At 40.2% G+C, this 11145-nt stretch overlaps 1 protein-coding gene across 3 annotated transcripts in view; it reads left to right on the top strand.

Annotated features, from left to right (window-relative positions):
* Positions 1-11145, top strand: part of PTER (phosphotriesterase related) — an 85809-nt gene that overhangs the window by 48674 nt on the left and 25990 nt on the right. For 2 of the 3 annotated variants that reach the window (XM_011963898.1, XM_011963897.1), the window contains 2 exons: positions 6962-7441; positions 8975-9240. In XM_011963898.1, coding sequence (XP_011819288.1) covers positions 7010-7441; positions 8975-9240 — 698 coding nt within the window. In that variant the 5' untranslated portion in view covers positions 6962-7009. The remainder of the gene's footprint in view (positions 1-6961; positions 7442-8974; positions 9241-11145) is intronic. The other variant, XM_011963899.1, reaches the window with a different exon arrangement.

Raw genomic sequence — 11145 nt, 5'->3', positions numbered from 1 at the left:
TTAGAGATGGGGGTTTCACCATGTTGGCCAGGCTAGTCTTGAACTCCTGACCTCAAATGATATACCCATCTCGGCCTCCCAAAGTGCTGGGACTACAGGCGTGAGCTACTGCACCCAGCCTAAAATATACATTTAAAAATCCATTCTGAAAGTATAGCTTTCATTGTCAGTTAATGATCTATAGACGGTCAATAATACCCATTTCAAGTTAAAGGAATCACAGATGCGTGGATGCCATCTGGAAGTTACCTGGTCAACCCCTTCATTTCACAGACGGGAAAAACATGTGTGGAGTAGTTAACTAAGTTGCCCAAACCCACACAGCTATTTAGTGAAGAGCCATGAATTCTTGCCTCTGAACCCATCATTTTACCAACTAGACCACAGCACCTCAAGAATAGCCTTCCGGATGAAACTGTGAGAGGAATATAGATGTTTCCCATGTTTAAAACATCTGTCTATGGTTTGCCAGGACTTAAAACTAATACAAATTTTAAGCACTTTACTGATCAAATATAGCTAAAGACCAGTTGTGCAGCTGGCTCGAAGTATTGCTATTTCTGGGAGGCAAGCTATGACTAGGGTTCCACGGGACAGAAAGTCCCCTCTAGAAAAAGCAGAGGACGGGCTTCAACGTGGACAGTTCTTTATGAAGAAAAGCAAGTGATAACCGTTGTATTCCAGTAGCTTGGTGTATGTTTCACTCTCAGGAATATATGTTGCTAGCAAAATCAAGAATTTTACATCAGACATTCTCAAGGCATTGAGTGTGGAACCTTCTGAGAATGAAAAGGGCAGAGATGAGATCTCCGTTTTTCAAATTAAGTAAAATTTAAAGGTCAGTTATTCCGACAGCATCTTGACAATAATATTGCACTTGTCCCAACTCTAGGATGTTACTATAGTGAGTAATGTTGCATTTCGATCTGGGTTGAAATACTCTTTTCTTCCTCCCTCTCCCTTTTCCTCCCACATTTCCTTTTTTTTTTTTTTTCTTTTGGAGTCGGAGTTTTGCTCTTGTTGCTCAGGCAAGAGTGCAATGACACGATTTCAGCTCGCTGCAACCTCTGCCTCCCGGGTTCAAGCGATTCTCCTGCCTCAGCATCGCGAATAGCTGGGATTACAGGCACCTGCCACCACAGCTGACTAATGTTTGTATTTTTAGTAGAGATGGGGTTTTACTGTGTTGGCCAGGCTGGTCTTGAACTCCTGACCTCAGATGATTTGCCCGCCTCAGCCTCCCAAAGTGCTGGGATTACAGGCGTGAGCCACCGTGCTCAGCCCCATTTTAAACAAACAAAAAAAATCGTATTTTCAGTTGGCCACTAAACAGAGAAATTTGGGAAGCCAATGGTACTAGTTACAAGTTTGTACACCACAGTCTACACAAAGGCCATCTACTCAACCCTGGTGACTTGAGGTTGACTGACCCGTGTTAAATTGAAGAGTTAATGAAGCCACAAGCTGATTTTTTCATTCAAGGAGCCCGATGTGTTTCCTGGGTTTTTGAATGGCTTCAATGGATTTACTTACCAGTTTAAGATGAATGGCTCATATCAAGGAATGCAGGATGGCGAAAGCCTGAGCTGACACAGAGGAGGGGACTTTTCCCAGGCTGACCTGTCTGCAAAGGCCTTTTCCCAGCTCTGTCACTTGCTGGGTGCATCACTGCCATGGTCGTTGTAAATGTTTAGAATTTGTAAATTTCCTCACGTTTTCTTCTTACATTCTTAGTCAATTTGAAAAAAGAAAAAAAAAAAAAAAGGTTGGGAATGAAACCCCAACATTTTCCTCCGACGACAAGCTGCTCATCTGTATCGGTGAGCGGTTTTGCTTTATTTATGTCGCAGTTTAAAGAACTTGCTGTGTCCCATTATTGCTCTGTATCCTGAAGTGCTGGGATTTCTTTCTCTTCATTCAGGCATGGTTATTGATTCTTTTGACAGTGTTTAATATTAAAAGTTATAAATCCACATGCAGTAGGGCCATTACACCATAAATATCTGAGAAAGTAGAAGCATGGTGACCGTGTCCAAGGAGGAACTCCTGGTGTCACCATTGGTCAGCGTCCAGGCCCGGGCGGCTTCAAAGAAGACATGTTGCAGGTCTGAACCTGTATGCACAATGGAAGTATTCAAACAAGCTTTAAAAAAAAAAAAAAAAAAAAAGATGCATTTAAAAAATATTTTTGTCACAAATCAAATGTCAGTGTTAAGTGCAGTGTTTCTAGAGTACAGCCACGCTCTGTGATATAACACTTCAAAAAATAGAACTGCTCATCTATTTGGGCCAGACAGCACTTTTTTCTTAGAAGTCCATTTATTTGGAGGATACTTTTATAGTACCAGCAAGTCCAGTTAGAAAGTTCCATCTGCTGTGCCTCCTATTGCTTCTGGTTTCTTGCCATCTCCACTGGTGTCATCTCAGACAAGACACTACCTGATTTTTTTCTGGATAATAGCGACATCCTATGGGACTCCCTGCAGGTACAGCGGGCCCCCTCCCTTCATCCATTCGTATATGGCTGCCAGGCTCTTCACTTCATATCATCTGCATAAATCCCTGAGATGCCTTCCCCCCCTTTTTTTTTTCTTTTTTGTCAGTTAGAGTTTGTTCAGAGCCACAAAACTATTAGGTTGGTGCAAAAGTAAAAACCATTACTTTCAATGGCAAAGACTGTGATTACATTAGCACCAACCTAATACTGTGAGTAAAATGAAACAAGGAATGTATGATAAGAGTGAGACCTTTCGTGGTTGGGGGAGGAGTTGAGAAAGTCAACTGAAAACTGATTCACCAAAACTCAATTTTCTAATTTGACTATTTGACTATTGGTTTTTTTTTTGGGGGGGTGGTGCGGGGGGAGATGGAGTCTTGCTCTGTTGTCCAGGCTAGAGTGCAGTGGCACAATCTTGGCTCACTGCAACCTCCACCTCCCAGGTTGAAACAATTCTCCTGTCTCAGCCTCCCGAGTAGCTGTGATGACAGGCGCATGCCTGGCTAATTGTTGTATTTTTTATAGAAACGGGGTTTCACCATGCTGGCCAGGCTGGTCTCAAACTCCCGGGCTCAAGTGATCTGCCAGCCTCAACCTCCCAAAGTGTTCGGATTGCAGGTATGAGCCACTATGCCTGACCTAACTTGACCATTGCATTTAAAATTGTTAGACAAGTACCTTCAGCCAGGTCGAGGGCTGAGTATAACTGAGTCGGGGTGGGAGAAGAGACTATGTTTATGAAATAAGGATGGTGTATTGCAGTTAAGAGAAGCTCTCCTCATTCACAGGTAAAATAGAGTTCTGGAAAGTCCTACCCTCTGAAATTCAAAATGCCACTGAAAAATATATTCAATCTACATAGACAGAATCATCTTAAGTATAATGGCGAGGGTGAAATAGCTGTGAGGAACTCTCAGTGAAACTAAACTAAATTTGCCCCCAAACTACCGTCCTGCACACCAAATCTTCAACAATTAGGTGAATTGTCTAAATATTTTATGGAAGTTGATTTATGTATAGATTTTTAAAATATGCATATTTTAAACATGCATATTTTAAGTAAGACAAATTCTATTTATCATTTCTGGCCTTCAGCTGTGCTGGAGGACTGTCCTCTGATTCTCTTCTCTTGTCCCTTTTTTTTTTTTTTGTCTTTAAAGTCTTCTGTTCTTTTGCAGTTCTAGATCCGTCAGAATTAGAAAGGTTGTTCCCCTTAGCTAGGCTGTAATAGTAATTGCAGTCTATCCTCAGTCTCTCAGATTGTTCAAATTTCACATTTGAAGTGCAACAGAACTTTTGAACCATGTGTTTATAGTTCTAGCTACCCACTTTCTCACTAGCTTCTGTGCCGGTGTATGTGATGCTAAAGCTTCTCAGGCATACTCTGGAAAATGCCAGAAGCCTGCTTTGTTTGTCGGTAGTCACTCTGTTTGCACCATTGGGTATAGCTGCTCTCATCGTTCCTTACCTTCCTCCTTGTTCTGTGAACTCTCTTCTCTGTGGGGGAAGGCCATGAATAGCCCCTTGCCTGTATGTTGAGAAGAAAGCAACCTCCAGGCTGATGCAGACGGAAAAGGGTTCCCTCACTGCACAGGAAGCGTGCATTTGAGATACACACTCCACCCCACTCAAAGACATTCTAGCTTAGAGCAATGTTGGCTACAGAGCAATGTTGGCTACTGTTTGTTCTTTAATCGTTGCTTATCCTTTGAGTGGAGGTTACATTGTGTGTGATCATAGGAAGTGCCAGCCAGTTCTGCCTGAGAGCATTAGAGGAATTTCCCAGAAGGCATGACATTTCTTAAGTGATTTTCTTTTTTTTTTTTCAGAGAGACTCACAGCTTGTGAGCTTGAAACGTACCAACATTGCTCTTTCAAATATGCATCAATTAAATATGCAGTTTGGTACTTTTCTAGCAAAAGTGATAGCATTTTATCAATTTAGCTCAGTTTCTGCCCCTCTGTAACTCTCTGGAATACGTCTGTGAGATGGTCAGCCAGAAGGAAAGAAACGGCAAATTAACCCATATGGAAGCTTGCATCTATTATTAATGGTACTGCAATTTCATCAACGGAAGGTATGAACTGCATACTCCTTGTTCTCAGTAGCAGGGAATAAGACATTGAACAGTAAATTCCTACCCATCATTAATGGAAAATATTGCCCTGGATAGTGCCTGGCAGCTGTATGGTGATTCTCTGAACAGACACTGCCTGCTTTTCTCCTAGCCACCGTTTGAATTGCCTAGCTGTTAGAAGCTTCCAGAAGGGCACTATCAAGCAAAATCAATGGCCATGTTAGCCACAAGTCCTAAGTTCTGTCCAAAAGTCTAAATCCATCATTTATGCCTTATGAGCCAATACATCTCAAACACCTGAGTTCCAGATAATTGCAGTGGCTTGCTATGAACTGGCCTACAATTCTGTCAGCCTCTGAGCTCTGATGTTGTTTTCACTTTGTCTTACGTGTGTACTATACCCTTCACAGATTTTCCCGTTGTTCCCCCAAATCACCTCCCCTCTCATCAGCCACTTCCTCTGAAAAGAAATAACCGAGGAAATACGTGAATAGTTCCTAGAATTCGCAGAACAAAGCTACTATTTGTTGAATATGGGCTGTGCGCCAAACGCGTCTACAGGTATTTTTACCTGTGGTATCTTATTTTGATGACAGTCTGTGAAATGTGCTTGGTTATTTTAATTTACAGATGACAGAAATGGAAGTCAAAGAAGGCTTTCAAGGGATATGGGGGAAATGATGACTTCAGAACGTCGTTTGAAGGAACAGTTTGAGGGCTTAGAAACACGTGATGCTCCTTTTCTTCAGTTCCCAGAGTGTGGGACTCAAGTCCTGATTTTGCTCTTGGCCATGCAGGAGTTTGCCCTCACTATTTTCAGTAGCTCTCGTTCCTTTATAAACCCTTCATTTAGGAAATGTACTTTAAAAAAAATTTTTTTTTGAGACATAATCTTGCTCTGTTTCCCAGACTGGAGTGCGGTGGCACAATCTCGGCTCATTGCAGCCTCCGCCTCCTGGGTTCAAGCAATTCTTCTGCCTCAGCCTCCCAAGTAGCTAGGATTACAGGCACGCTCCACCATGCTCCACAAATTTTTGCACTTTTAGTAGAGACGGGGTTTCACCATATTGGCCAGGCTGGTCTCAAACTCCTGGCCTTATATGATCCTCCCACCCCAGTATCCCAAAGTGCTGGGATTATAGGCATGAGCCACTGCATCTGGCCATTTAGTTTTTAATTTAAACAAATTTTTTAAAAGGAAATGTACTTTTAAAGGAAAGCACTGGAATTGGGGTTCTTGGTGTCACTGATAGACATTGGTGAACACTTAATTTGTGCTACAAATGAAAGCAAATCGAGGATAGCGAGGGCTTTGCTCTTTTTAGAGATAGCCGATTTCAATTTCAGTAAATCACAATCGCTTTCATGATGGCTGAGAATCTTTGCTTTTCAGTATTTTTGAAGTGTGTTTCTGTGTGCCCTAGACAATCAAGCATTCAAAGTGAAGAGGTTCATTTATTTTTGTTATTTCATTGTTCAACGTAAGTGTGCTCCTCAGTTGTTTTGGGGAGGGGCATATTCTATGAAGTCGCGTGAGTCAGAGATCTTGTCTTTTGTATCTTTATGGCTCTAATTTCTGGCACAAAATGGACCTTCAGCAGGAATTTGTTTGCTTGGGTAGTGGATGAACAGTAGAAAGATCAGCTGTGGCCAGGCGCGGTGACTCACACTTGTAATCCAAGCACTTTGGGAGGCCGAGGCAGGCAGATCACCTGAGGTCAGGAGTTCAAGACCAGCCTGGCCAACATAGGGAAACCCTGTCTCTACTAAAAATACAGAAATTAGCCAGGCTTGGTGGCACATGCCTATAGTTCCAGCTATTCGGGAGGCTGAGGCAGGAGAATCCCTTGAACCCGGGAGGCGGAGGTGGATGTTGCAGTGAGCTGAGATCGCACCACTACACTCCAACCTGGGCAACAGAGCAGGACAGTCTCTCAAAAAGAATACTTAATTTAGCTAAAAAGTGACAAATGAAACAGTACTGATACATGGTTAGTTTGGATGTAAGTTATTGATTCTGAATAATTTTTTAAAATTACAATTACTATTGATTTATCCAAGAGTACATAGCCATGACTAAGAGATACAATTAAGTTAAAGAAAAATGAACTAAATATCAAAGAATAATTCCAGTAGATAAGGTTAGGACTAACTCAGGCGGAGGACTCCCAGTGGAAGGGGTGGGAGGCAGTGAACATCACACATGTCACTTAGATCTGCAGTGGGGATAGATGCTGACGTCGGCAGGATCGTAAGTGAGATCGCATCTCTAGTTTTATTGATTTGCCTTCGTACATGGGTATATGTTCACAGCCTCCCACCCCCCTCGGACAAGAGTTTATGTGTGTGTTAAATTTTCTGATTGTAGTTGTTTGTTTGTTTTTAGAAAAAAAAAATCCTCTTTTTAGAACATCTCTTGGTGGTACCATCAGAAATGTCTTCCTTAAGTGGAAAAGTCCAAACAGTTTTGGGCCTTGTAGAGCCAAGCAAACTGGGCCGCACCCTTACCCATGAACACTTGACCATGACCTTCAACTGCTGTTACTGTCCACCTCCCCCGTGCCGGGAAGCTATTTCCAAAGAACCGATCATGATGAAAAATTTATATTGGATTCAGAAAAACACCTATTCCCATAAAGAAAACCTTCAGTTGAATCAGGAGACAGAAGCCATAAAGGAAGAACTGTTGTATTTTAAAGCTAATGGTGGAGGGGCTTTGGTGGAAAACACAACCACTGGGATTAGCCGAGACACGCAGACGTTGAAGAGGCTCGCAGAAGAGACTGGCGTCCATATCATATCCGGAGCCGGGTTTTATGTGGATGCAACTCACTCCTCAGAGACCAGAGCCATGTCAGTGGAGCAGGTAAAAAACCTAAGTTCTTTGACAATATTTGTTCATAAATTCAGAGCAGCCAGAACCTTGCAAATGCCCTGGGTTCAGAGGTAGCTGGGCATGCTACAGAAATTTGCTAGCCAGCCAGAACATCTGCCAATTGGGACCCCAATTAGTAATACTGTATTTCATAAAGAAAGTGCCAATTTTGCAAGCAAGCCTTGTGGTAAAGAAAAAAGAAAATAATAATAATAAGTGTCGAGAAGAGATCTTAATGCACTGGTCGTTGGAAAATCCAACATGGTAATAGTTAGATTTGTATATATCGTTATCTGTCCTCAGTATTGGCACCACAGTCTATTTGTAAACCTCACTTTTCCACTTTCAGTTATGCTACCTCAATTTCTTTCACCCAGGATTTTATAATAACCAGCAATGAAGATTCACTGTAGGGTGAAACTTGGCAGGCAGAGACTTGGCACATTTGTGAGTATGTTTCACTCTCCTTTCACAAAACAGGAGATGTGGAAGAAAATTCATTCCCCTGTGTTTTGACATAATATGGTCTTAAGCAAGAATGGGTAGAAGGAAGTAAATTGTTTAGGGATAAAAAGAATAAGCTGCAAAACTTTTTTTTGCACCTGTATGTGTTCTCTTTCTAAACACACATGTATCTATTTATACATGTTTATACATACATGTATATATTCATATGTATCTTCCATTACCTGCATGACAGGCATAGGGTGTCAGCTCAGTCTTTGCAAAAGATCACTTACTCTCTAGAATATTTTGTATTTCAAAATTTTATCTGCATTATTTTCCAACCAGGACTTTATTTTGTTAAATATATTTATGTTATTTAAAGTCTATGCTGATGATGAGTATTATACATTCTTCCAACCACTCTTCGTGGTAACTATGCATATGAACCAAAAAGTGCCATAGTAGTATAGTGTGCTGTAAGTTTTCTATGCTGTCTATGATAAAAGACTGAATGAATAGGAGAGAATTAAAGCATTTCTTGAAGACTTGTGCGGTGATGTGAGCCTGTAGTCCTAGCTACTTGGAAGCCTGAGATGGGAGGATCCCTTGATCTCAGGAGTTCAAGTCCAGCCTGAGTAACATGGTGAGACCTCTGCCTCTTTAAAAAAATAAAAAAAACAAAGAAGAAAGAAAAAGAATGACTTGATACATGGGACATAGATTCGATTCATTGGTGGTCTTTCTATATTCAAGATGCTGCTCCCCAGGCTAAGTTATAGATTTTTTTCCTTCACTCTGAATGTACTCTCATTAAGTCACTTTGCCCCCCTCCAGCTTCCTAAAGCTATACATTTCTTGTTAAATAATCACAGTGTGATATTATCTAATCCTGGATTTAGTGTAACTTGTTGATTTGTGATTTGGCCAGCAAAATGCTTTTTTCATTGATTGATAACTATTGAATACATTTTTAAAAGAATGAATGACTAAATAAGTAAATTCATTCACATACTGTGGTGGATTGATTTTGATAAATTTTACAACCTATAAAATATATTCCTTCTCACTCTTCCTTAGCTTACGGATGTCCTTATGAATGAAATTCTCCATGGAGCTGATGGAACCAGTATTAAGTGTGGCGTTATTGGAGAAATTGGTTGTTCCTGGCCTTTGACTGAGAGTGAAAAAAAGGTTCTTCAGGCCACAGCTCATGCCCAGGCTCAGCTTGGTTGTCCTGTTATTATCCATCCTGGACGGAGCTCCAGGGCACCATTTCAGATTATCCGAATATTGCAAGAAGCAGGTGCAGACATCTCTAAAACAGTCATGTCACATCTGGATAGGTAAGCAGGCTATCTTACAAATGGATGCAAACCACCATATAATTAATACATGATCAAATTACGAATCTACAGTAATCTGTCAATGTAATACTAATCATGTAGAGAAAACCACTAACTATATGGAAGGTAGTATTTATAAAGTTTTACAACTGACATTAATAAAAGTCAGTGCTGCCATTTTTGTGCCTCTCTGGGTCAGATAGTATCCTAGGTATTTTGCCTAAGGTATTTTGCATAAGTCATTTTGTTTAATTTATTCAATCCTTTATAACTCATAATAGGTGTCACCGTCTACTTCATTTCTTTGTCTCATGGGATGATATCAAAGTAGCTGCCAATTCCACTTGCTCAGTGTTTACCAGTAGTTGGAGTAATAAAGTTGTCACAAATATAAAGGGAGGGAAAGTCAATGATTTCACCCAGAGAAGAAAACCACAAATACAAATGTTCACATTTGTGTCACTTGTGGTTTGAATCATCTGAATTTTGGAAAATGCAATTATAAAAAATAATAGTAATAAGCATAACATGTGTTGGGTGGTATTATGTATTAGTTTCCTATTGCTCTTGTAACAAATTATAACAAACTGGGTGCCCCTAAACAACAGAAATTTAGTCTCTCAAAGTTCTGGAGGCCAGAAGTCTGAAATGAAACATTGTCGGGGCCCCGCTTCCTCCAAAGGCTGCAGGGAGAATCCTTTCTTGCTTCTTCCATAGCCTGAGATCCAGCTGTTCCGTGGTTCGTGGCTGCATAACTACAGTTTTTGCCTCTGTCTTCGCATAGCCTTTTCCTCACTGTCTATGTCTTCTCCTCTGTTTGTTACAACAACAGTTGCCATTGGATTTATGGCCCGTCCAGATAATCCAGAACGATCTCATCTCAGATCATTTACTTAATTATATCTGCAAAGACCTTTTTGCCAAATAATGTCACTTTGAGAGGTTCCAAGAGTTAGAATGTGGACGTATCTTGTTGCAGTTAACCATTTAATCCCTACATATTATTTTAGATGCATAGGGGACAGTAAAGCAAATGACTAAATGAAGAAATGCCAGCTGCTGTTAATTTTATGAACAAGTGTAACAGTGTTGCTAAGGCTACTCATTAGCCTTAAATTGAATTTATTACAGAATTAATACAGCACCAGTGAGACTAATAATATATTACAGGTACTTCTATCTTGCCTATTAGAGTAAAGCCATATTCACATATTGATAAATCCTAATTATCAGACCGGACACATTGCTACTTAATAAACTAACAGTCCTACAAAATGTATTGTTAAAATGCCTCTCCTTATGAGGCTGCAGTGAACCATGATCACACTGCTACATTCCAGCCTAGGCAACAGAGCAAGACCCTATTTCAAGGAAAAAAAAAAAATTCTTCTACTTAATAAAAAATATTGTAAAATCATGTACAGGAAATATAAACAGGTGTAGTTATAGCAGAACAGAGAAGTCAGCATTAATGGGGAAACTGAGGCACAATAGGATAAAGGCAATTCTCCTGGCAACGGGGTTGTTATCAAGATCCATACTTGGCTATCTTCAGGAATCTTCTGGTTGCACTGATAAGATAGAGGCAGGCTTCTGTAATGGTCACAGGGCCAATGCATCAGGCTGTGAAAACTAGACTCTTCGGACCCAGTGAGAACTTTAAATTCTGACTCTCATTGGTGTAAGATCTTGGACAGCTTAATTGAATTTAAAACAATGTATTTTATAATGTTACCTTGTATGATATGGGATATATGTAGCACATTTATTCAGTAATGATGATACTTTTTAAACATTGTGAAGTATGTCATACCTTCAAAAATGTATTACACTAAAAATTTTAAATTTTATAAAATGTTTTAGAATCTTTTTTTTTTTTTTTTTTTTGAGACGGAGTCTCACTTT

This window comes from Colobus angolensis, unplaced genomic scaffold, assembly GCF_000951035.1.
Source record: "Colobus angolensis palliatus isolate OR3802 unplaced genomic scaffold, Cang.pa_1.0 Scaffold63, whole genome shotgun sequence".
NCBI classification, from domain to species: Eukaryota; Metazoa; Chordata; class Mammalia; order Primates; family Cercopithecidae; genus Colobus; species Colobus angolensis.
The sequence above is the reverse complement of the archived record's forward strand: the minus strand, read 5'-3'. Positions and strand labels throughout refer to the sequence as shown.